Raw genomic sequence first — 27,398 nt, 5'->3', positions numbered from 1 at the left:
GATAGTACATCTGGGCGGCAGAACAGCACTTAGACGACCTTATGACTTTGGGACGGTACATTCACGTATGCCGCACAGCTGGTTTCATGTCTGTAGCTGCGCTGATTGCCGCGGCCTGACGTCGATCCTTGCAAAGCATCAGCACCGACCGGCTTTATCGTTGGCTTGAGCGTGCGTGATCAGTTGCAAAATTGGGCGAATGCTTTAGGTATTGCCATTACCCATTCTCTAACTCCGTCAAACCGCGATGGCCTCGTGTCGCTTCGACACCGGCTAGCCGTGCTCACATCTCGACGACGCCGGCTAGCCGTGCTCACATCTCGGCGACGCCGGCTAGCCGTGCTTACATCTCGGCTACGCCGGCTAGCCGTGCTCACATCTCGGCGACGCCGGATGTGTTTTGCATAGACATGTTTCGTGTTTGTAGAGCATTGTGCTAGGACGAGAACGCATGCGAAGCCGAGCCTTTTTCTCAGTCATTGGATGCGCTGTCGGTTGCTCCCAGACGGCTTCAGCTTTGCACGGTGTACCCACCCCATCCAACACCTCAACAGCTGGACATGCTTCCTGATTTCCCATGGCCATGCGGCAAAGGCATTTAAGTCGACGAAGCCATTGGTGCTAAAAATATTCTCTAGATTAGCTAATGACTCCGGAGCGTCTGCAATCGGTGGGTGATGTCGCTTGCATCATCTCCAGAGCCATTCCAGCTGCACAAGACAGAGTTCTCGTCGGGCAGTTTCGGGTGGACGTAGACCGGAATGACGCGTGGTCTCTCGGGGCGCTCAGGCGAATTGCTCGGCTGCCAGACTGATGACACGTTCCATGTATGTAGACAGCTGGGGCCTTCGTAACTGATGTTCTTATGTCCGGAGGTCCCTCCCGTCAATCTGCTGTACAGTACCGTACGATTAGGGGGGGGGGAGGGGGGCGGACTGTGTAACGTGTAAACTTGAAAATATGCAAGCTTCCTCACTATAGTAAGATGTCCTACCATTTTGCGAAAATGGCATAGTTTGTAAGAGATAGTAAATATTTCAAGACCATCAAGCAATGTCAGAAAGTAGTGGATGGTATTGCCCAAAAGAAAACGTTGTAGATTTAACTAAGGAGATTATACCGCTGGCACATAACACATATACCTGAGCTCGGTGTGTGAGCAAAAGGTTGGCATTCTAGGTTCATTTCGATCAACATTATTCACTTCATTCCCTGTCCCTCGAAGACCATACTCCGAAGTTATTCGCTATATTTGTTGTGTAGCTTAGGTGTGGTGTGCGTGTCGTCCTTGATTTATCGGGAAGACATGTACAACCATGTCCAATTTTGCTTTTATCGTTTACTAGACGGGACAAGAGCTGCACTCGGGTGATATCGTTTAAGGGACAAATAACGTTACAGAGGAAGGTAGCCTCAACACGTCCTATCCATATGCACTATCTCTTTGTTGTCATTGCGTGAAAAATAATTACAGCCATTACGCCTTTAAGTTGCGTACCGCTTAGCTGTGTCCCCACCTCATAACCCTGGGCGTTACGATTATGTGTTTGGTTGTAATATCGCTCCATACAAATTTGCATTATGACTGACTTTATTCGATGGTGTCAGCAGTCGAAAACAGACGACCAGCCAGCCTTGCCTGAAAAGACGGATGTTGGTACCGACGTTCTGTGTTGACATCTTTGATTAAGATAATCTTTGATAAACGTTTGCCGTTTTTCATGTAGTTTGCTTAGATATTTCATCTTTCCTGACACTCTTGACAACCGGCCATTGATATAAGTCAAAACAACCATCATTTAAACGACGCAACAAAGGGAATAGTCATGCATGTGCAGGATTTTGCGCCTGAAAGAGTGTCGGATAACATTCAGAGTGCCTCATGACAATGGTGTCGAGCTCACGTATTTTATTGCAACCTTCGCTATGTTAGGCATTTTGACGTAAATTCACTGGATTTCTGAATAGCGTTTTGCTTGTTTTTGCTTTTGCACACATATGGCGTGCTGCGCACCATAGTTCAGTGACAATCCTGCTCGCACATGGCTGGCGGTCACCTCCCCTCTTCCCAGCGCCGTTTCTGACCCACTCTCTCGTTCATGCCGCGCTCATTTTCGCGTCCGACCATGTATTATCAGCCAATGACCGCTAAGACATAACTCACCTCTGCTTGTTGGATGTATTCAAAGAGTTCTATCGTCACTACCCGGTAGTCTTTATTCCTACGTTATGGATCATGATCTGTTGATTTGTGCAGCTGATGGGTGCACAATCTTTCATCTTTGACATCTTTCCTGACCCTCAACTAATTCTGTATGGTTACTGTAGTGTTTCTTGCTCGGCCGCTCCTGTTCCAGATCTGTGCCCAAGACGAACCGTTAGCTCACATTTATTCACTACTGTAAAACGAGCGTGACGCGATGCGCTGACTATTTTCAGATTCTGTTTACCGAACAAGATTCTCCTCCACTGTGCATAGCGGCCTTTAGTCTCTAGAGTCTGGTTCCATTTCTCAGGTCTTAAGGTTTGCAGGAATGAACCTGATCTGGTCGCTTTTAGCTCCAGTCTGAATTGTCGTGATGAAGTCCGACTTCCATTGGGCGCGAGACAGCGGTGGGAACGTCGAGGATATTGTGTGCGGATATGCTGAGAGGATGTTAAGCTACGCAGTACGTAATCGTACCATCCTTGACGACAATTAGTTCATCTAGGACCCTCAAATTTATGCACCTGTCAAAAAATTGGATGACCTGGCCTGGCGCCGGCTTGACCCAGTCTCGTCATCAGGCCCCCCCCCCCCTCTCCCCCTCTCCCTCCCCGCTATTATGGATATCCTTGACAATGTCCAGGTCATCTCGTGCATCCGCCACTGGTTGACAGTTTCCGAGAAGGACGCATGAAAACCAAGGAACGCGTCCGTACAATTTCAAACCTCGCACAACGTGTGATCATTGGAAGCCTTAAACTCGATTATATGCCAGGCGTATGAGACGAACTGGTTTGATCCGCTGGCCGCCAGCTGTACTTAGTACGCCCGCCCAATTCGCTACAGCACCGTCGCATTACCGGGAAGCACAGGCTCTCGCCTTCCAATGGCGGAATAACTCTGCGCTACGCTCTCCAAGCGCTCGTCAGAATACTGATTTGGCTCCTTCGCATGTGGGGACCGCACCACTAGGCGACGCTTCGACGTGGCATTGCACAGCTGTAAGGCATTTCTCGTCTACACTGCAGCCACATGACGTCAGCTTTTTCAAACGGGCAGAACCAGATCTTTCGGTGACCGACGTACTATGACTTTGCGGCATAATTGTGCGTGTATTTGCGCGCATTAGGTATGAGGAGCGCCTTTAATGCGTCATTTCGTCTTCCCCATTTCGCGCTCAAAATGGTACAAATGGGGAGAGAAGGGCGAGTTGTATCATATCCCAAGTAATATTCGGGCGATTTTTTCCAAATCGATGCGATGAATAGCAGTCTAAAGTCGCCCAGCGGGCGCACAGAAGATCCTTCCACTTTGCGGTGTACTTCCGGACGCATACGTGCACCATCTTGTGATGAACGCAACGGTTTTGTTTTCACATATTATTAAAAGCAAAAGGGATCGGTGTAACTGTGTGTTTAAGGGCTAACGTCATAGTTAGATCACGGTGAATGCTATACCAAGTGGTGAGCGAGTACATGTGTCGAATGTTCTGCAATATATTTGGCGTCTACTTGCCAAGGATTTCAAGCTGATGCAAACTTTCTGCCAGCTATCGGGTGGTACATGGTATGCCAGCTGTGCGTGGGGTATGTTGTATCAATGATACGATGTGCTGACTGTGTATCATTCACTGACTTACTGTTAATGGTTGGCAAACATGATTATCATGAATTATTGCCATCCAGGCAGCAAGTCAACATAAACGTTACTACGTAAACCCATGAATTCTACTTGAGCAACGGAAACCGATGTAGCAGTAGTTGTAAGGTTAACACTGATAACAAGGGAAAACAATACATTACACCGCAATTTTCATCAATTACGAAGTAGCCCAGACGAGCGATGTGGCCAATGTATCATAACGCATTCAGCACTTGCGATGCAGCTCGCTCTTACTTTGCCAACTTACGAAATAGGCGAGACGCATTAGCTCAACTTTCCCACCATGTGTTACAATTTACCCCAGGATGAAGCAAGTTGCTTCATTTTAAAGGAGTTTATTCAGAAGCCATTTACAAAAAAAAGCGAAGAGCTGCTCTCCAAAATGTTGCTGCTTTATATGAAGCTGAAGGTTCTGAACTTATGTAGATATAATAATATTGGTTCTGTCCTTAGTAGGCATGATGGGAGGAAGCTTAGAGTAAACACTAAGGTGATCTACCCTGTAACAGAAAAGCATGCCAGTATAAATATGCACACTAAACATGCCACACCGAAAGCTGTTCTTACAAGTACTGTTCAGGCTTTTGTCACTTCTATCGTTCGATACTCTATATCGTTTGTGACACGTTTAACATCACATCAAGAAACTTCAGAAGCTGCTTCATTTCAGTGCTTCAGTAATCAGTGAGAGGTAAAAAACGCAACCACATCAGTCATGTTCTTACGCCACTCAACTGGCTTGACGCACACAACCTTGCCAGGCATCACAGGACGTGCAAGGGGCACGCATCCACGACATTAGGCAGATCTGAGCGTATCGCTGACCCAATCGGCAGCACAGCACAACACCAGTGCGAGATAAGAGGCGCCATTCGACGCGTGTCACCAGATGCGTACGGCGACAGGCCGCCGCTGTCCTTGTTATGTTGGGGCGCAGACGTACGATAGGCTCTAATTTAACGTAATCGTGCGGGGTGCCAGTAGCCTGCGTTAACCACTGCGCGTCTGGGAAACCAGAGGTACGGGGTTCGATTCCCCGCGGTGCCCGCCCTTCCTGCCAGGGTGAGGGGCAGGCGAGGCCATATGGCCTCAGCAGCTGAGTGTGTCGTAAAGCTCCAATTACACACATAACGTAAGCATGCGTAATTTCAAATACCATCTGAAGCGATGCCCACTGCGTGTACTGCACGGTGATACGTAGTGTGTATGGGTACATCGTTGAATGTGAACCCTTGCCTTGGTAGGGGGCTGAAGCAACCCCCATCCCGCCCTCCAAGGTTTTTTGAGAAACCTACCTCTTCAGCATGTCTTGTACTCATGGCACGGATATTGGCAGCATCGTGCGGTGCAAACTAAGATATTTTTGGTGTGACAAGCATCAATGCATCCTGGCATCGAGTCCCCATTAACAGTACCCAAGACTCGGAGCAATTATGATGCTGTTTCAACATATCACCCCGCTTCAGTCCGCGTCATTCGCGACGTTTGCGTTATTTGGCCTGCCCCGTTAGGCTGTACCGCACGGCTTCTAATCCAGTATTGCGGTACAGCCTACCATTCGCACAAGCGGAGCTGACGCCGCGCGGGCGGCGGATGGTTCGGTTTCGGGGAATGCTGCTCCTCGTCTCCCAATCCAATCAAATAATGGGCTGGGCCGCAAAACAATCTGCCTAGCAGCATGACATGATATGTGCTCAGCAGATTGCAATCTTATTAAGAACTTTAGCATATACCAGAAAATGAGCACTTGATCATCTCTCTATTAGGAAGCTTCGATCTCCTTTAATTTGATGCAGGCGCACACTTAGCGAGTTTGTCGTATATCTCCCTTGTTGTTACTGGTTATTAACCAGGCCCTGTTGTTGGGACGATCCAAATCGACTCACGCGGCTCGACTGATTTACAGCAAAGCAAGAAATTAAAATAGCTACTACCTCTACAGCTGCATGATGTATGAAGGGGCCTAAATCCCCGAACTGGGAAAGGTCACCGAAAGGTCATGGGTGGCGAGAGAGAGAGAGAGAGAGAGAGAGAGGGAGAGAGAGAGAGAGAGAGAGAGAGAGAGTGTGTGTGTGTGTGTGCGTGTGAGAGAGAGAGTACGAGAGAGTGTGTATGTGTGTGTGTGTGTGTGTGCGTGCGTGCGTGCGTGCGTGCGTGCGTGCGTGCGTGCGTGCGCGCGTGCGTGCGTGCGTGCAAATCTGCGATGTTTTGACGTCGAGAAAAATTGGGCCTGGTCGATGCTCGGCCGGAACTTGTGAAAAACGAATGTCTTGCCTCGCAAAACTTACTGCGGAGTAGCGTGGCCTTCGTTATTGCATGCTTTATCAGGCAGGCTGTGCTGTTCAGCCGGCACGAAAAAACAGTGGAAGCTTAAATGCGAAGTAACGTTGTTTAAGAGTCCAAAAGAATGTGGAACGGTATCACCCAACCCTCCGAACCCAACGTGACCTAATTGATATGTGCCTTAATCTATGCATGCCTCATTGAATCGGGGCGTGTTTTTAGTGAAAACGTACGCAATCATGTTGGATGCTAATTCAAGGTGCCACGGAAGAATGCATACGCAAGTTGTGAGTGAGGGGTAATTCACTGGCGTAGAAATTGGATATAGCCTAACGGAGACTTAATCCTAATGAAGTTGCGCTTACCTTTCAGATGACTGGTGATCAGCATTGGTTCCTGGCAGAGTCTTGATTAAGGTTTCCAGAAGCATGCAGTCCTAGTTTAATCTACATTCATGTGAGCTTTAAGCTGAGTAAGAGTCAAATTTTTCACAAAAATTGTGAGGATCTGAGTTATTCTCTTCTGTAGAAAGAACCACTTAAAATGAGTTGGGGTCTCAAAATTGCTCGTGAGAATAAGTTCCCTGTTGAGTGCGACGTGACTCGACACAAGCGTGCTGCCAGGTGTTATTGAACAGGGGCCACGTCATTCTGATCCAGCCTGTTCTCCAGGTGCTGTCGTCACGCTTGCTGATGTCACGGACGTGAGGTCGCGTCACGTGCTGATGTCCCGGACGTGAGGTCACGTCACGTGCTGATATCCTGGACATGAGATCAGGTCACATGCTGATGTCACGGACGTGAGGTCATGTCACGTGCTGATGTCAAGGACATGAGATCAGGCCACATGCTGATGTCACGGACATGAGGTCACGTCACGTGCTGATGTCCTGGACATGAGATCAGGTCACATGCTGATGTTCTGTACATAATGTCACATCACGTGCTGATGTCCTGGACATGAGATCAGGTCACATGCTGATGTTCTGTACATAATGTCACATCACGTGCTGATGTCCTGGACATGAGATCAGGTCACATGCTGATGTCCTGTACATAATGTCACATCACGTGCTGATGTCCTGGACATGAGATCAGGTCACATGCTGATGTCCTGTACATAATGTCACATCACGTGCTGATGTCCTGGACATGAGATCAGGTCACGTGCTGATGTCCTGGATGTGAGGTCAGGTCATGTGCTGATGTCCTGGACATGAGGTCACGCCACCTTACGTTGTTTCTTGTCAGTGGAGGCAATTCTCAGGAAACATCTTAAGCTGATGCGACAGTGGAGTGTCAGACGAAGTTAGACAGCCTTGAGATGGTTTCTGAGACACTTTGAGGATTTGTTTTCGGACAGCAACGGATTAGGTTGACCTCAGGTAAGGTATAAAGGTCAAATCAAGGCCAGACGTAGTGAGGTGGGCCAAGGTCGACGACCTGATGTTACCACAAATTGCGTTTTGTTTAGAAAAGGCGTCTTCGTTAAAGCTGGTTGCATGAAGCGTAAAGGTTCTTTGCATGCTGGCCCCGAGCTTCATATTGGTTGGTCTTATTTGACCCAAAGATCACCACCCAACGACTTAGAGATTTGAAAAAAGGAATTGACATAAGATCCTGTTTACCCGTGGATTGGTGTCTTTAGCTTTTGTATTTATATTTTTTCGACAATTCTGTTTTGACATCAGAGGTTCCCACGGCACAAGGGGCTGATACACAGGGTAACTAAAACGATGCACCGTCTGGTTAAGTGGTAGGGTTACTTCTCTCAGCATGATGATCACAAGAAAGGAAACAAATTAACGTACCAGGTCAACACATTTAGTAAGAATTAGTCTTGAACCGTCGATTTGTGGAATTCTACGGCGGGTGAGAACGTAGATGTATATATATATATATATATATATATATATATATATATATATATATATACAATTTGTTTATCCAGTGTAGGCAAAACCAAAAAAGGACATCATGCAGCCAGACATGTGCTTTGAGCCCTATGGTGGATCCGAGGTCCAATACAGCGCAAATTCATAAAGCTCTGGGCCTTTTTTGGGCTTCAAGTACATGTGACATGTCTGCTGGCAGCATCTGGCATGCTTATAGTGGGTTCCAAAATTGATGCAACTCTTGCATTCTTCACTCGTCGACTGATGCATGAGGCAACGTCCCTTGTTGGCTCTGCGCTGTTTGATTTGGTGCTATTTGAAAACTCTGTGTGCATTGGATCAATCTTAGTGATTCCAAAGTTGATGCTTCTCGCGAGGAGGAGCTCAATCTCAAGCTCAGGCAGGCTCAATCTCAATCAAGAGCTGGTGTGAAGTGAATCTGAAAACTTGGCATTTTCAACTGTTCTGTATTTCCTTGCCTCGTTCACAGACTTTTGCCGATGAAGTCATGCTGTCAATGATATGTCAAAAGGCAGGACAAAGATCATGCTGAAGGCGGGAGTCCCGCCAGCTGCACTGGGGAATCAAGCTTAGAAAACATGCGCGTGGGCTTTCTCTGCCACGATGGAAACGGCAGATTTGCTGGTGGCATCACGGAGTGGAGCATTTTCCTCATTTAAACATCCGAAACAGAATATTGATGGAACCGTCGGGTGATGCGCCTTTAATGAAGGAAGGGAGGCTGCATCTTTGATGGAGGTTGGCATAAAAAATCCAATCGACTCAATCGATGTATTGACTAACGGCCAGTGCGGTGGCTGGAATTGGGAAACCCCAGCTGGTCTATTATCGCCTGATGACTGTAATCACAAGTGCATCGACATTGGTATCGATGGCACAGGGCATGCTATCAACGGTGTTATTTTGGGATCAGATATTTGAGTTATAGTTTGGTTTGTTGATGCTGGTTAACACCTCTGCCGCCGCGGCGTGTGTACACAACAGCCAATCTCCAAGCTACCTTTCCAGCTCTGATTAACAGGTGTCACGCTGCCCACGACTTTTTCATTTTATTCTATGATTAGTTTGCTTAACTGACGATGACGTCATGGTTTTTATTAAGGACGTCGACTACGTGCACCTTGACCCACTACCCATGTCTGTGTGCAGTGGTACTAGTGATTCGAACAGTGATTTTTAACAATTATTTTGATGAACTTCTTGTCATGCCATGTCATGATGCGTCCGCCCAGTGCCTTAGTTCTCGCCTCATAGTTGGGGACATGCTACTATCCCGGCGTGTAGCTGTTGGTTCAAATCCTTGCCAATGGCACACGGGCCCTTTCATTTTGCTTACCGAGGCTGTTGTGAAATAATCACCGCTGCCACCGAGGTTTTTGGCGAAGGGTCAAAAGATAGATTGGATGCAAAGGACGTGTCTCCATTTTTATTTCCGTGCCCTCTTTGTATTAGACTTTGGAAAAAATACAGATTCAGTGGATTCCACTATGCGGCTGGAAGGGAAGCCGCTGAACCTAGCTCTCAAACATGTCAACTGGTCATGTCTGACGAGACAAAACTATCCATGACTGCATCTGGATCTCCTGGTCCAAGCGGACCGACCCACGCGGCTCCATTGTTGTGGCGTTGCAGCGCCAAAAACAAGATGTCGGATGGATGCTAGAAAAGCACCGCGAGTCCACGAGGTGATACCTTTCCTGTGCTATCGAAATCTGCAGGAGAACATTCTAACGGGCAGCCACAACACTGTTCCTGGTTTCTTTCTCAAAGGAACGCGATACACTTGGTCGAACATCGTTTGCATGAAGCGCCAGTGGCTTCAGATGTCATGCAAACGTCCACAGGCAATGGGACAACAAGAACTGAAGCCCAGACAATCGTACTAATTGATGCTCTTGCTCGCTATTTCTGCATCTGGTGCCACTCTTGCGACTCGATGCATTCACCCTTGCAGCACGCAATCTCTGCTGAGATTTCATGGTCATTTTGTTATGAATAAACTATCTGCCCAACATTGCTGTGCTCCAAGCATGTTTGCCTGAATTCGCCGATGCCTTGACATTTATCCTTCCTTGCAAGGTTTTCGCATTTAACATCATAAACATCTCTCAGAATAGGCAGACGGTTGGTGTTTGGGGAAGCACGCTGATTTCAGCACTAGAGCCAAAGCGGACTGATTAAGCATCGCATTGCTCGGCTTGCATATCATTGGCATGCGTCTATGCCCATTGCAAGCCTGCAATTATGTGGTGCATGGACGTTTCTAGTATATTCGATTATGTGAATGTTACCTCGGTCAAACATTGGCTTTCGATAACTGGAAGCAATCTGCCAATGCGTGCCTCCGAAAAGACTTCTAGTCGGCCTCACACGCCCGCCAAAGACCAGGCTCGCTGCTGTCCTGGACAATGTGGAAGGCCAGTATTTGTTTCCAGATGATAATATTCAAATCGCTTTACTTTTAGCACACTACCTGTTATGCTTTGGTGGTAAGATGGCAAAATCAGTGTGGATCGAACAAATACCAATATGGCAATACGGGCTAGTGAGTGCACACAGTACAGAATCGTAGCTGCGCAGTAGCGCAAACTTTTACTTAAAGCACTGCTTGAGGATCATGGCCTCTTCCTCGTCGGCGAAGTCAAGGCTGACGAGAGCGTGAACACTCACTTTTGACTTCACTTTCTGAGCAAAAGCGTTGCGTCCACCAATTGCATCAAGCCAAGTGTGAATTTTATCACAGGCTACATTAAATAGATGGTATTGTGCACGGCTGCACGCTGCCTCAACGCCCGAGCAATCAGGGTTACGTCTCAGCACATCAAGCGAACGGGGCTGCTTCAGCCCAAGTGGCTGTTCGTACCGCCTGCTGTCGCATTGACCTGCATAACATAGACGAGCTCACAATCAAGGGCGGCTGGGGCCGCCGCTGGGGGCCTGCAGCTCAGGTGCCGCCCTACCGCGGCAGCTGTCTCGCGCTCCCAGCCGGCCGACACGTCCGCGGTCTCTGGAGCCGCCGCTAAGGGCCTGCAGCTCAGGTGCCGTATTGTCGCGGCAGCTGCGTCTCGCGCTCTAAGCCGCCCGACACGTCCGCGGCTTCTGGAGCCACCGGCAGTCGCCGGGCGGCGGCCGCCGCCGCCGCCCTCAGCGCCGGGCCGGCTAATTCCCCAGCTGCTGGGTTGAGTGGCGGGCCGGCCGACTTACGGGACTCAATTACACAGACAGCACGGACGGCCGGCTCGCGCGAATCTCGCCCGTTAGCCGCCTCCAGACGGCACCTTTCAGCGCGCGGCGGCCGCCGCTATCTCGGCTCGACAGTGCGTGCCTGCATGCTCCGATATCACCTCAGGGCGGACTGGAGCGGCGCCTGCAACACGCAGCTTTGGGGCTCTCCCAGATCTGCGTCGATAGCTGCGGTGAGGACTGGAGGATTGGTGGACAGCGTCCAGGCGGGGGACGGAGAGCGAGACCGAAGCGCTCCACCCACTGGCCGCGGCAGCTCCCGACCATGGATCCGAGCCGCGTCGGCCTCCGGAGCCGATAAAGCACAGCTGACGCTGGGAGCGGATCCGGCCGCGAGATAAGTGGCTCCACGTGTTGATGTGGCAGACGGGGCTGAGCTCGTGTCGGCGGCACTGACAAGCTCCGGCGCATGAGGCCGGCGCCCTCCAGACGCGGGCTAAGCTGCCTCCTGCAGGCGGTGGAGAGCGCGAACGACGCTGGTAAGATCCACGCAAATTCGCACAATTCGCGGCCCGTCTGCGGCATTGAAAGGCGAGTCACTACATTGTCCGTCGGATGTGTGTCTCTCTTTCGCTCGCCCCCGCGAGGCTACAAAGCAGTCTGATCAATCTAGAAAAGCTGAAACCCATTACTGCATTTTTGAAGCATAAAAATGCATTGCAGCTGGAGGAGATGTTAGCGGATAGGTCTCAGGTTTTGCGAACCGGGATCTCAATCCACAGCAGAATGGAATCAGATGGACAAAAGGTTGCTCCCACGTCCCGGTAATAGTCTGTAATGGGACTATTGTGACTTGAAACTTTCAATGTTCGCTCTGACTCCAAGCTCTTCTGAAGCTCTTTAAGAGTGCTGAGAAGGGTCGCTGGACACCAAAGTAGATTCTGATTCTGATTCCCCAGAACCCCGAGCTGGGTCTGATAAAATACGGTAATGTCCTCACAGATATGCTCTGTGCTCACAGATGTAATGTGCTCACAGATAACCAGAATGATAGCATGCGGTACACATTGCCACTAATATTACCTTAAATGAGCATGTTTAACTCACGTAACTCCCTCAAACTGAAGTCTCACACGGTCCTGAACCGATGTTCCTGAGGGTTTTGTCCCCGAGTGCCCTTTGCCGTGTTTTGCCGTTGACTTGCTGTAAGTACAGCTAGAAATGTGCGGAGATGAGTTTTGATGGGTGGCTGATGTTGAGAAAAGTGTGCATGATGCAGTTGGCGTTGCTTGTGAATACTGGTGGTGTGGGGAGAGGCGAATGGTGTGGTGAAGTTTGTTTCTGGCAGTTGTGGTGATAGTCTGCTTTATAAAACGCGGGGTTCGCATTCCCTGCACGTCTTCGATAACAGCCACGCGGCAAACAGCGTACTTTATCAAGTCAGCTGTACTCTGTGCCCTGCCGCCTACTTGTGGAATGCATACGCCCCGTGGAGAACAATTCTTTGATCACCATCGCGCTGCACTTAAGAGGTATATAAACAACCCTGTAAATTGATCGTGTTTAGATTATTTAAAATGCCCACAGGACCCAATTATGTCGTTAAAAGAAAGGAATTGATTTCGATATTTTTTCAAACACGCACTTAGATCGCTATGTGGTGAAACATCGGAAAAGTCTACATAACTAAAGCCATTGTTTACATGGAATGACTGCTCAAGGCCAGAAATTTATCTTTTTAGCTCCTAGCTAGACAATGTATTTGTTATGCTCCTCGATACGCTGTTTTTACCGCATCATATAATGTTTGGATGACGAGATGCTGCCAAACTAACCATGCTAAATCGCCACTATAGCACTCATAAGTAGTACCTCAGTTGCCCGAGAAGTGGCCGTGGCTGTGCTGGAGGTGTGGCTGTGGTGGTGCTGGAGGTGTGGCCGTGGCAGTGCTGGAGGTATGGCCGTGGTGGTACTGGAGGTGTGGTCGTGGTGGTGCTGGAGGTGTGGCCGTGGCAGAGCTGGAGGTATGACCGTGGTGGTGCTGGAGGTGTGGCCGTGGTGGTGCTGGGGGTGTGGCCGTGGCAGAGCTGGAGGTATGACCGTGGTGGTGCTGGAGGTGTGGCCGTGGCAGAGCTGGAGGTATGACCGTGGTGGTGCTGGAGGTGTGGCCGTGGCAGTGCTGGGGGTGTGGCCGTGGCAGTGCTGGAGGTATGGCCGTGGTGGTACTGGAGGTGTGGTCGTGGTGGTGCTGGAGGTGTGGCCGTGGCAGAGCTGGAGGTATGACCGTGGTGGTGCTGGAGGTGTGGCCGTGGCAGTGCTGGGGGTGTGGCCGTGGTGGTGCTGGAGGTGTGGCCGTGGCGGTGCTGGGGGTATGGCCGTGGTGGTGCTGGAGGTATGGCCGTGGTGGTGCTGGAGCAGTGGCCGTGGCAGTGCTGGAGGTATGGCCGTAGGGGTGCTGGAGGTGTGGCCGTGGTGGTGCTGGAGGTATGGCCGTAGTGGTGCTGGAGGTGTGGCCGTGACAGTGCTGGAGGTATGGCCGTAGTGGTGCTGGAGGTGTGGCTGTGGTGGTGCTGGAGGTGTGGCCGTAGCAGTGCTGGAGGTATGGCCGTGGCAGTGCTGGAGGTGTGGTCGTGGCAGTGCTGGAGGTATGACCGTGGTGGTGCTGGAGGTGTGGCCGTGGTGGTGCTGGAGGTGTGGCCGTGGCGGCGCTGGAGGTGTGGCTGTGGCGGCGCTGAAGGTGTGGCCGTGGCGGTGCTGGAGGTGTGGCCGTGGTGGTGCTGGAGGTATGGCCGTGGTGGTGGTGGAGGTGTGGCCGTGGTAGTGCTGGAGGTATGGCCGTAGTGGTGCTGGAGGTGTGGCCGTGGTGGTGCTGGAGGTGTGGCCGTGGCGGCGCTGGAGGTGTGGCGGTGGCAGCGCTGGAGGTGTGGCCGTGGTGGTGCTGGAGGTGTGGCCGTGGCGGTGCTGGAGGTATGGCCGTAGTGGTGCTGGAGGTGTGGCCGTGGCAGTGCTGGAGGTATGGCCGTAGTGGTGCTGGAGGTGTGGCTGTGGTGGTGCTGGAGGTGTGGCCGTGGCAGTGCTGGAGGTATGGCCGTGGCAGTGCTGGAGGTGTGGTCGTGGCAGTGCTGGAGGTGTGGCCGTGGTGGTCCTGGAGGTGTGGCCGTGGTGGTGCTGGAGGTATTGCCGTGGCGGCGCTGGAGGTGTGGCCGTGGCGGCGCTGGAGGTGTGGCGGTGGCAGTGCTGGAGGTGTGGCCGTGGTGGTGCTGGAGGTGTGGTCGTGGCAGTGCCGGAGGTGTGGCCGTAGTGGTGCTGGAGGTGTGGCCGTGGTGGTGCTGGAGGTATTGCCGTGGCGGCGCTGGAGGTGTGGCCGTGGCGGTGCTGGAGGTGTGGCCGTGACGGTTCTGAACCAAATATCTGTATTTGCTCGCGTTTTGGCCTTATCTTGTTGTGTTCTTACAGGTTTATTGGCAGGTCTAAATCGTTTGCTTGTATTTACATACGCGGTTATGGCGCTATTCTAAAAAAAACACATTAGAAGTCTTACTTCCGTGATAACTGGTTTGAATGTCCTACTGCTTGTGCTAGGTAGCACGAAACGTGATTCGCGATTAAGGATTCTACCTTGTTATACTCTTTCCTGTTTTATCCTGCACCCTTGTGACGTCCCGCTTGTTCGGGGCAGGCTGCATGCGCTAGTCACGAGTGGGCCGAGAGGCTCCTGGAGGGGGCCCCGACCGGGCGCTTAGCGCATACCCCGTAGAGGGGCCCCTGCGCGGGCTAAGGCTCGGCGGTTGGTTCCCCAGGCTCACGTAGTCCTGCCCGACCGCTATCTATTCTCCTTCATGCTATAGTCCGGAGATGATCATCCCTGGTTGAAAGGGCTCTAATTCAAATAATGAAATAGCCTAATCGTGATTGAAATGGCACGGTCTGCATGCGAGTGGTAAAGAACCAATGAGCGACCATTTTACCTGGAAATCGTGTTCATCAGCTCCTGATGTGAACATCTCGATGATTATATTGTTGTTGGCCTCGGACGATGATGGCCAATTGGGTGGCAGGATTTGAATGGCGTTTCTATGGCGTCACCCATGCCTGAATGATTTCGAAGTAGTCAGCACGAAATAGCCTGTGCACCTTCGTGGGCGTATAGCTCAGAAACTGGAGGGTTTAGGGCTTGAGAATGGCAAGGCCGTGAACTGCACTGGATTATCTTTAAAATAGCTGTTTCGGTTTTTAAAACTCCATACAAATGTGCAAAGGTGCTTTGAAAGGGAATTTTCTACATTCGAAGATATGGAGGCAAGCATCAGATGTGATAAAATAGGATCACATGCAACTACCGGTTTGCTTGTGAGTGTAAAAGACTGGCCCGCGCGCACAGTTTCACTATTTAGTAATTGCGTTCCTTAGTATGTCGTCGTTTGTCTGCGTCATGAAGCGTCTTTCAGCTTATGACGTCAGTCACTGCCAGGTGGACCGTATCAGGATTGCCACTAAAGCGAACGGGCTAACTCACTCGTACAAGTTTGACTTGCTTGGAAGGGGAAGGGGAGGGGTGCTGCAGCGCATTGGCTGAGCTAGAACATCGTCATGTGTTCTTGCATCAGTGCTTTCATATGGTGTTCTTGTAAATGTGCCCGCGATTCTATAAAGTTTGCTTACATTTGCCTACTCCGTTATGACACTTTTCTCAAAAGAAGTTTCCACTTTTGTGTTGAGTCTCGAGCTGAAATAGCTGTCTTGAAGATCATTCCATACAATTCACAGCCCTAACCCTCTTAGGTCTAAACCCCTGGAGTTTATGAGCTAAACGCCCGCGAACATGTTTGGACTATTTCGTGTAATCCATTTCAAGATTACCCGGGCATTCATGATGCCATGATGACGTCTTTCAAATCCGATCATTCCGCTGGTCATGCGGCGTTCAAGGTCAAGAAAAATAAAACTGTTGAGTCGTTCATATCTGGCGCCCGTAAGCACGGTTTTCAGATATGACACCAGTCATTTGGCTCTCATGCAGTGTTGTGCAAGCTCTGCAAGTTTCTGACATGAATTACGTTTGTGCTGCATGATAATGCGTCATTCTTCCTAGATGTTACAAAATTTCTTCCCAGTTGCTACGAAAATGAGACTAGTGCTCAAATAGCTTAAGAACAACACTTTGATCAGGTATATGAGTATAGCAATTCGAACTCACGGATGCAACGAACATGCAGCATGCAATAACACCACGAGAAGGGCCAAAATATGAGCACACAACGGTATTTGGCTCAGCACGCATCCAGCACCGCCGCGGCCACATATCGGGGAATTGAAGATTACAATTCAGCGCTGCCATACAGACGTTTTATGACGCAATCAAACAATGACGCATTAAGGAGCATATTCACTGAATAGAAAAGTTTTGTTGTCTAGAGCAGTCTTTTTCACTTCCGCTTCCACTTCCAGAGCATGTCAATAGCTATAAGCAAGCTAATTACAGCATATCTCATGCTTGCTTCAATATCTTTAAACGTGGAGCATTCCCTTTAAGCCATTCGATGGCGTTTCTATGGCGTCGTAGATGTCTGAGTGACCTTAAAAGCGTCTGCAATAAATATTCTGCACACGTCCGCGGGCGTCAATCCCAGAAACAAGGAGCGTTAAATTCTAAGAATGGCACGGCAATGAACTGCAAAGAAGGCTTTTCCACACGGCTATATCGGCCCAAAACCCCATGCGAATGAGGAACACTTCACTTAACCCTTGCCCTAATAGGAGGGGAGGTGGACTGATGCGACCTTTACTAAGGTTTTCGAAACCTCTCCGGCGTAGTGTGCAATTGTATTCGTGTTTTCAGTAGCGCATGATGCATTTGTTACGCGTGTTTTGACACCAACAACGTGTTCCTGGCTTTTCTTATTTCGGAGCAGCGGCGGTGTTTGGAAAACATTGCAAGGCGATAAGGCCGGTGTGGGCTGCAACCGACGATACCGCGGAAGGCGCGCGGCGGGCCGACATTGTTACATTAACGACGTAATAGATAGTAAAGATCTGTTCAAAACATAGAGAGAGATACGTCATTGTACTCAGAATTGAGCAAGAAACATGCTTGATTAGGTTTCGTATCACCAAAGAGCATGGTCTAGCATGTATGTTGTTTTAAGGCTGCTAAGTGCGATTTTCGGGATAATTGACCTTTGATCTAGCATAATGGGATCAATTATGAATCTAACAACATCAAACCAGTACCAATCACGGTATCTCGTTGAGACAAATCCACTGGTGCACTTCGCTAAGCTCTAGCCTCATCAGTTTGGAAACGCCAGGGGGTTCGCATCGAGCCTCCCCCCTGCCCCCACTACCAGTCCGCGTTATGAGGAACGGCACATCAGTGGGAGGGTTAACGTCTTCTCTGTGGACATTAGATAATCTAGCTCCCTTCAGATAATATATGGCTAATAATAAGCTCTCCAGCATGTCTTTTTGGGCCTGTGCCATTGGGGCGTAGGATACCGTGATTATCGTGCAAATGTGTGGACGAAACTCCCGTGCCTCTGCGTTTACAGATTGCCATTATCCCTGAAAAGCCTTCAGCTGCCCACAGGTACATTTGGGCCTTTCATCCAGCGTAACTGATGCCGGGGGAACTCCTGAAGAGCCGTCTCCTGTCGGGAGTTGGCGAGAGATGTGCATGTCTTTTCAACGCTGAGACATTTTTTTGGAATCTGACCACCTGGAAGACGCAACTGCGAACGGAAATGGAAAACGGCATCTTGTCGCCAAGGCTGCCACCCCTGTTCCAACACCATTACGCACACAACGCAGCGTGACGCTCGAATGTCTCCATCTGTAATGTGGCTCGCGTGACGTGTATTACTTGGTTCGAATTATGGTGCAGCCCGGCTGATGGCAGTGACTCAGACCAGCCGCCATCGCGCGGTGACACCTGAGGTTCACGTGCGAGTCTCGTTGACAGGCGCCGCGGCGTTGACGAGTGCCGCAAACGCAGAACCGCCGAACGCTATAGTGCTTGTCTGCTGCCAGCCGGACCCAGGGCGTCGTTATTTTAGCAGCTGTCGTGCCAACTGCCGGTACAAGTAAAACGCCGAGTCATTTTCGGAGTGCCTCGTCGGGCCGCGTTGGTTTTTTTACGGGAAGGATCGATTCCCCATGCATTGTGTGGCTTAACTGCGGAAGGATGCCTTGCACACACTGGGTGGCCGAGGGCGGAAGGCTGTTGGAGGTTGGGAAGGCTCCCGCGCGTCTGGTCCCTCGCTTCTGCGACTCGCATTCGAAGCCAGCAAAGCACCGGCCCCGGGTTTCTGAGCACCGCAAATATCATCGAGCTTTCGTTTTGAAGGACGTCATCATCCTACGTGATCAAGCCTTCGGCGGCTTGCTGACAGCACCGCTCATTGAGCATGCGCCCCCTAACTGCTGATGTCTTTGCGAGCCCGGCGGTCACTCGATTTGAATTTGTGTGCCCTCGCGTATATTTTTGCCCGTACTGACTGTCGGAAAATGTAACCTGGAATGACCCCGTACCGCCACGGCTGTACCTTGGTCACGGCTACACCTATGGCAAGTGTCATCTATCATAGAGCACGAAACATGTATCATGCTTAGCGATGCCTGGATGCCTGTGTGTAAGGTGCACTTTCATGTCCCCGGAGAGCGTACATAATGGAAAAGATGATAACCAAAGGTTGCTTGCAAGCAATTTCTTCGCGTTCTTTATAAAGAAGGGAAGGGAAGGAAGCGTTGTTCCAAGTTGGTCTCTGTGTTCGCCACTACGAGACTATTTATAACCAGACGTCTTTCTCGATGGGACGCCCATGGTATTCCCCGTTTATCCCTGACAAAATACAGGACGAGGTTTACCGGGCGATGTCGTTATGGGGCAGACGCGGGTGCTCCCGCGGTTGGCTGATATTACCATTATGGTGCATACATTTATTGTAATAAAGCGCCGCCCCTCCTAAGAGCATCGTGCTGGCGCATAGATTCTGTGATATGGAATATTTCTAGCGCATCGCTTTGATAAGGCAAACCGACCTTCTGTCGGTCGTAAGAAAATGGCAGATACAAAACTGCACATTTTCAGCGATAAGACCCACCAAATTCTACCGCTTGATCGGTACAGCGTGATTATTCCTTACGTTATTTTGTTGACGGCCCAGCGGGGAAACGCCCGCCTCGGTGGTTGTGATGTCATATGGTGCGTGCGCCTGATTGGCGGCCGGCCCCGCAGGGTTACGACTAGAGATGCAACTCTTTCCAAAATGGCGGCCGGCTGCCCATGCTGCCCTAGTCAGCTTGAAATGCAGTCGCGTAGGCGGAGATTAGAATCGTTTTGACCTGCCATAACTAGAATATGTTTTTTAATGGATGGCATGTTTTGGAAAGCATTTCTTTCATCCCAGGTAAATGTACATAATAAAAAGATGCTGCATTTACCAGCGTTGTCTGTTGCGCAGCATATCAGCTGGGGAAACCAAGACAACAGTTACAAACCACGAACCGTGAAATCTCTCAATAACCTTATTATACCTCCAGCATTGTTATGCCGGTTTCAGATTGGAGTTGATGGGGAAGGAAAGAGCATTGATGTTGACTCCTTCCCAAAATGTGGATACTCCAAATTTCGCATCTGTTTTTAATCCAAGTAGGCGGTAGGTTAGGATCTCTAAGATTGGAGCTGTATCCTAATGGCTTCATATGGGGCAAAAGGAATGAAATTCAAAATTTTCCACCAGCACCGCAAGCCTTTCTTTTTCACCTAAACGCCCACGTGCACAAAATTATATCCAATTCCAGGAAGGGGAGGGAGGGGGCTTGATATCCCCTCAGATATGGCGTGAAGCTTCCGCTATTACCCCAGTACAGCGGACGGCAGGGCAGGGTTGCATTCAGTTGGGGGGGGGGGGGGGGGGCGCGCCCCCCCCCCCAACTCCCTGCAGAGCTCCGCAACATACAGGTGGACTCTGGCCCCAACTTCCTGTTGTTCTCTTCCAGCTGGGCAGTGAACCCTCCCAACTAAACCAGCATCCTCATGATTCATTGGGCAAACGCCAGCGCGAAGAAAATAGCCTGAGAATTTCGTCATCCAGTCATTCCAATGTGCATCCTACGGTACGTAATGACCATGACATACAAATAGATGTTTCAGAAGATTGAATGGCTGTATTTGAAACTCAGCCCGCCACCACCTGTAATGTAACATAAAGTATATTAATACGCGCCTTAGTGGGGGTTAATTTGGCTCTGTCCTGCCCTCTGAGGTTTTTACTGAAAAGTTTCCGAACGAGGCGACGTAGCGACGTCAAGCTATAAAACAAAATAAATTGAGATGATTGAACAGCCGAGTTTGGTTTTTCAGAAAATATCGATACACTCCCTAGCATAGTTCTTCCTAGGTATGCTCCTCTCCTACACTCCTATACACTCCCTAGCATAGTTCATGGATGTCAGTGAATGCAATGATTAAGTACCATGTCTATGGGTTTTTGTCCAATGGGTTTTTAGGCAATCGGACAACTGAGATCAGGATTAAAGTTTCTTTGGCCTTAGATTTGGTGTGATGAGCACATCAACGTCAAAACCAAATAGCTTATTCCCTTTAAAAACAACCTTGCTTCAGACGGTAGATTTTGACGCACATTTTGGATATCTTGATTACATGGGTGTCAACCCTGCTGTAAGCGCGGGCGGAGGTCTCAGCTTCTTCGCACTGAGAGATTCGACGGTCTCGGTACCCTCCCATCCCACCGTATCCTGAGGGGTTGTAAGTGGCCATCAGTGAAGACGCTGACGTCCAGAGGCTGCATTCTACGGACGCAGTGGGGCGGCGACGTGAGCTTCACGATGTCGTGGTTCCCGGCGTAGTTCACTGCTGCCAGTGTCTTGTGGGTGCAGTGTCCATCTGTGATGATGATGTGTTGCTCATCAGCGAAATGTGAATTGCCCACCTAGGTCCCTAGGTCCTAGGTCCTAGGTACCTAGGTCCGAATTACTGATGAGAGGACGGGAGCCAGGAGCTTGTGGACAACGAGGAAAAGATGAAACTAATGTAACTTAGAGAGAGGGGCAGGGCTAAGTCAGCCTCAGCTGTAAAGGCAGTCAAGTTGTGCACCTCCCCAGGGAGAAGTCGCAAGCCGTTGTCCGCACGTTTCAAGGAGCATTAAGCTACCGTAATAAGTGGTGCAGTGGTGCGACCGACTGGCCGCGCTGCTGCTGCTGACACGGGCCGCCAGGCTCAGTCGGAGGCCTGAGCTGCTGTCAGCCGGCTCAATTACAGCCCAGCAAGTCGAGCTGACGTCACCAACGGCGCCCGAGCGGCTGGAGCGGCGGCGCCAGGGGCTGACCGGCAGACGAGGGCAGCGAGGGGGCTGACCGACAGACGGGGGGGGGGGGGGCAGCGAGAGAGGCTGACTGGCAGACCGCCGGCAGCGAGGCGGAGGGGGGGGGGAAGGGGGGGGGGGTGCTGGCCGGCAGACCGGGGGCAGTGAGGAAGAAACTGACCAGCAGACGAGGGCAGCGAGGGGGGGGGGGCGGACCGACAGGCCGGAGGGTAGCTAGGGGGGCTGAGTGGCAGACCGGGGGCAACGAGGCGAGGGGGTGGGGGCCGAGCCGGCCTTAGCAGACCGGCCCAGGCCGCCGACAACGGTCACCATCGAGCGCGCAAAGCCAGATGTTGTTTTGGTCCGAGGAGGACGTGACTTGGGTTTTCTTGGCTAAATCGTCCAAGGGGCCGCCTGTTTCGCGAGGTAACGAGCGTCTAAATGCTCTCAACTTATCACGTGACTGCGCGCACCAACAGTCCGCGCACAAGTTCGGCGCCGGGTGAGCCATTTGCCTCCAGCCCCGACTAAGCCCCCATGCAACGGCCGGGGGGTACTGCAACTTGAATGCAGCTAGCCTTGTTTTTGTATTGGCGCCGTGCCGTTTTGGAGGCGGTTGGCGGTGTGTGCTCCGCTGGCGGCCGGCCGGTGGCTCAGCTGGCGGATCGCGGCCCGCTGTACGCAGTGGCGGTTAGGCGGCTCGAAGTCGGCGCGGTCGAGCCGTTGACGGGCGACGTCTGGGCAGCGGCCAAGCGCCGCGAATGCCCTCTGACAGACGGCGACCGCACCGACAGACGTTGGGCAGGTGCGACGGCCTGGCGACCGCTGCCGAAAACACGGCGCCACAGGCGAGCCAGACGCGGATCGGCCGGCTTTCTGGGGACTTCGGTGCGTGATGTGTTGTGCTTTGGGATGTTCATGCCGTAACCGCGCTCCGCGAAGCTTCAGGTTTCATCACAATGGCGCATTCTGATGTGGCCTAAAACGCAGCAGTCAAAAGGGCACGTGTCCGGATGTTTATTTGGGAGGGAATATTTGGTGATTCCGAAACAGCGTCAAGTGTTTGAAGAATCCGATGGCATGGGCTGTGAGTTTGTCAGAGGTTACGTCGCTCAATCGTTTTCGTTACCGGCCCACGTATCAGTTCTCACAGCGGAATTTATTGCGATACCAAGGCGATATGCTTCATAGAACTTGATGCCAAATCTTTACGTGCCATTTTTATAGATTCACTGATCAACCTCCCTGCACTTAGATCTTTGTATCCATCACTTCCCTTAAACAGAACATTTTATCACGTCTGACGCAGTTGGATCAGGCTGGGAAGAGAGTTGCCCTGCGCTGGATTCCCAGTCACGTCGGTATCGTAGGTAACGAGTTGGCCGACGCCACTGCTAAACGAGCAGCGGTGTTTAGCAGCGGCGTCAGCCAACTCGGCACGGCTTGTGGGATCAGGTGGGCAGCAGTAATCTCCGAGCACTAAAAGCCCAGCTGGCTTTGTGCTCATCTTGTTCTCGCGACATTGGGTGAGAAGTAGCTCCATGCAGGTTGCGTATCGGGCACACTTATGCCACCCATGGTTATCTGTTGCGTGGGGCCCACAGGCCCATCTGCCATCGATGTGGTACCGTTTTCACTATTCGCTACGTGATTTATGTCGTGTCAACGCCTGATTGAAGAACGACGACGTCATTTTGGACCGCAGGCTTCGTCCCTGGCGATTAGCGATGCCCTTGGTGACAACTCCTTTCCTGAGTCCGAACAGGCTTTCTCGTTCTTTAAAGATATCGACTTTCAGGTCATTTTAACACCACCGAATGTCGTTATGGACGCAAAATGACCAACGTGATCGGCACGCTCTAAAGCACAGATTAAGCACAAAAAGCAGTGTCAAAACCGGCCCCTTACTCTTCCGACCACCAAAGCACAGTGGATGGTAAACAGCGCCAACAAGCTAGTCTTATGACCGGAACTGCATTCGTTAACCCGTACCTGAGTGAACAGATGTTGTGACATTTCATGATCAATTACCTTGGGATGCCGGTTGATGTGGATTTAAGGAGGAAGTTTGGCGCTCTTGGCTTCTGCATGTATGTACATGCCCAGCAACCCGGCACGGTAACGACCACCGACCAACTGAACTCAGCTGCTAGAAATAAATCATAATAGCTTGTGAGGAATTTAGCATAGTGTGCGCAGGACGGCTGCAAAATGACATGAATCTTGCAACTTTATACATTCAGGTGGGATCCTCAGGAATTATGTGAGTGGCTTAGCATCAGGAACTTCAGTGATAATTGATTTCTTTGAGCGCACACATTGATATCGCAATATTGAAAGCAAATGGCTGCTGTGCCATTGCATGTGACAAGTTTGATGCGTAACTGTATCTCCACAACGTCCTCGCGTGGATACTTAACAGTCACATCGTAACAGAAAATGGTGCTGGTGCGTTGCTATGGTAACCCTCGCCTAATCTTGCAATTTTAGAGCACATTTATTTAAGAACCTAATGTACCGATGATGAGAATAACGCGTACATCCCTCACGCTGATGCAAGTCGCAAGGGGCTGAAGATGTTGCGGCACACTTTCACAGGAGCTTACTTCCTTTTCACCGGCGCATTTCTTTCCATGCTTGCAGAGCTGCGGCTTGTCCCTCACCCTTCCACACACACACACACACGCACACGTCTAGCCAGCGTCGCTCCGACTGGGACACTCAGACCGGCCTGGCGTGCCGCAGGTGACGGTCGCAGGCGCCGGCGAGGCTCCCTTTATCGTCGCCGGCGACAGTTGGGCGCACTGTCCAAGGCTCGCGCCGCCGGAGATTGGCCGCGCCTGGGCTGAGGCAGTGCAGAAGTTGGGTGTCGTTTGTTATTCATGCCCGGCGGACTGGTGACGCGTCCAGGTCCCGTGGCGATGGTATTGTCGACATTCATATCTGCCACGTCAGACACTGCACTTGATGCTGGCCATTCGTCAACGGGTGGCCGGATGTGCCCATTGACTTGATAATGCTGTCAGGAAAAATATTGCATCAAAGTTGAGCATAGCAGGCTGTATGGTGCTCGGGCAGTGATGTGTTCATGTCGCTCTGTCTGTTCATGAATGACGGCTAAAAGCCGTAGGATGAGGTGAGTATGTATCAATGATATTCTAAGCGATGCCTTTCAAGCCGGTGCTTTAAAAGTGAAAACTTGTAAAACCCTTCTCCGCTCTTCCCAGTTATTGTTGAATCATTTCATTTAACGGCATCATGTCGCGAGCTAAGCCACAAAAACGACCAATAAACTATATATTAGATAACAATTGCAGCTGCTGTAAAAGATCCAGGCAGGCCTGGTTGTGTTGTTTTCGTTTTTGTATGATATGGAATGAAAGATATGTGTGAAACATTTCTACCATTCAATGCACAGCGGGGTGCCTAAGCTTCAAGCTAAACGTTCTGCAGGTAAGTTTTATTATAACATTGTCAGAAGCAGAACTGAACACTCCTCGCTCCGATTAAAAGGCTTTCCAGGATGCTTTTCAAGCCAATGTCAAGATTACCTGTCGAATGCAAGCGAATCATTTCAATGTTTACCGCCTGTATTTCGCCGTAGGGCACTTCCCTTCACTGGGGATTGGGTTTGGTATGCGGTGCGTAAAAAGGTATGTGCAATGTGGAAGAAAATATCATAAACCCATCTTGCTGGGTTGAAAACTGCATTTCGAAACCTTGAAGTTGATGCTGGTTGGAATTCCGGACGCAGCGCTACATTATGCGTGTTTGGCACCAGACTGCAAGAAAAAGCCCCCTGTCGACCTGTAAGGCGTGGAAGGTCGGATACGACGCTGCCCCGTAGTCCTGGCAACAACATCGTTCGGCGGCGACGCCAGGGTACGCTCAACAGGCGTTGCTTTGCAACTACTCTCAACCCAAAGCGACTCATGCGAACAGAAGGTATTCTAGATCGTTATTGAATCAGGAGGCTTTCGTGGAAGGCGACAAACTTGGTTTACAAATGCATTAATGTCGGTGCGTTATGCAGCACCACTTCGCACTTGACTTGGTTGTGCATATTTTGGTGAGCTGCAGACGATGCTCGTGCTGATGTAGTTGGTCATGTCTTCTCCACAACATATGCGAACCGCTAAACTGCATTATGTGTAGACCACATTCAGGTGTTGGTTATCCAGCGAATTCACCACATCGTTGGAAAACAGGCCTCCGTGGTCCAGGGAGGGGAGAGATGCCGGGGTGGTACCACACCGGCACCAGGGAGGGGAGAGATGCCAGGATGGTACCACACCGGCACCAGGGAGGGGAGAGATGCCGGGATGGTACCACACCGGCACCAGGGAGGGGAGGGATGCCGGGATGGTACCACACCGGCACCAGAGAGGAGAGAGATGCCGGGATGGTACCACACCGGCACCAGGGAGGGGAGAGATGCCGGGATGGTACCACACCGGCACCAGGCGCCGGCGTCTGAGTGGGCGCAGCATGTGGGTCGACTGACGAGGAAAAGTCAGCTGGCAGCTGGCCAGAGCGGATTAGCCCGACCCGGGATGGCCGACTGGACCCGTTGCACAGCACGTGAAACACTCCGTGGTTCTGTCTGACAGGAGGACAATCCCATTAACGACAGCGACTGGTCTGTTTTGAGTGGTGGATTTAGATGCATGCAACGGGCTTTGCTTAACAAATGCTGTGAAACCAAGACCACAGTGGTTTTGGTTTCACAGCACTTGTCAACTAGCATTTGTTAAAATGGTTTCACAGCATTTTGTACGACTGCCATTAGATTTAAACGTTAAAAACTCATATGCACAGAACTATGTGCACCGTGCAGTCATGAAGGCCATGTGACCGTGTTTGACAAACCGGTGACACCGGGTTTGAACATCAGGACCTGTGCCTTGTTTGTTCCCACCGATAGACAAAAGACACCCGGCTACATGCCAGCAGACTTGCACATTTATTTAGGTGAGATTTACCGATGGCTTAGAGTCGTATACAGCAGCATTAAAAGCACCGTCTGCGCTGCCTCTACAGTGAAGGCATATCCTGCTAGAACGCCACGGACCCGGCCAGTCGCGGCACCACCCAGTCTCAGTCTCGCACGCCAGAATCGCCAGGCCTCCGTGAGTCCAGTGCCTAACCCCTCTCGCGTCGTCCGTTACAGGTCTGCTGACATTGGATGGCACCGGCTCCACTGGGAGGCGCTGACGTCACTGGGAGGCGCTGACGTCACTGGAGGCCTGTGATTCAGCGCGCACCTCCCCTAAGCAGCATGTTAGGAGTGCTGGGGGTCGCCGTCGCCGCCAGCCTCGCCCTCATACAAATACTCACATTCCTCTGCAACGGATGCATTACGATTGGTCTCATTTGGTCGAAACAGGTGAGTGTGGCGTGCGTGGTCGGATCGCAGCGACCTGTTGGTCACAGACCGTGGTTCCTGAGGGCCACAGTGGTGCGATGAAAGGTGTATTTCTGTCACTGCACTCTTGTCGGCAATTTGAAGGACAATCAGCCAGGGATACGCAATGCTGCTGTCCGTCAAAAAGAAGTTCCTGACATAAATAGCAGAATTATTCGCGGTAATTACGGTGATAAAATGCTGATTACTTAAGCTGCGTTGGTGACGGTGTCAGCATTTCCACAGCTGCAGTACGCTCGCTAATCTCACATCAAGACATTAGCTTATGAAGAAAGGTTCTAAAAGCTCATAATCGGCAAGGGCAAATCGTAAAAAGGTTTCCTAACGAGCTTCGATTGAATTCGCTTCACCAGACATAAAACTAACTGCATACGGCAGGCTAGTTGCACGTCGCGGAAAACC

The 27,398-nt window shown here is 50.9% G+C and overlaps 1 protein-coding gene across 1 annotated transcript in view; it reads left to right on the top strand.

The window, feature by feature from the left end:
• The window catches only part of LOC119089878 (rhodopsin), a 93,164-nt gene that overhangs the window by 8,390 nt on the left and 57,376 nt on the right, over positions 1 to 27,398 (top strand). The window contains exon 2 of the mRNA XM_037212684.1: positions 26,742 to 26,957. Coding sequence (XP_037068579.1) covers positions 26,850 to 26,957 — 108 coding nt within the window. The 5' untranslated portion in view covers positions 26,742 to 26,849. The remainder of the gene's footprint in view (positions 1 to 26,741; positions 26,958 to 27,398) is intronic.

This window comes from Pollicipes pollicipes, unplaced genomic scaffold (assembly GCF_011947565.3).
Source record: "Pollicipes pollicipes isolate AB1234 unplaced genomic scaffold, Ppol_2.1 Scaffold_3087;HRSCAF=3621_pilon_pilon_pilon, whole genome shotgun sequence".
Lineage (NCBI taxonomy): Eukaryota > Metazoa > Arthropoda > Thecostraca > Pollicipedomorpha > Pollicipedidae > Pollicipes > Pollicipes pollicipes.
The sequence above is the reverse complement of the archived record's forward strand: the minus strand, read 5'-3'. Positions and strand labels throughout refer to the sequence as shown.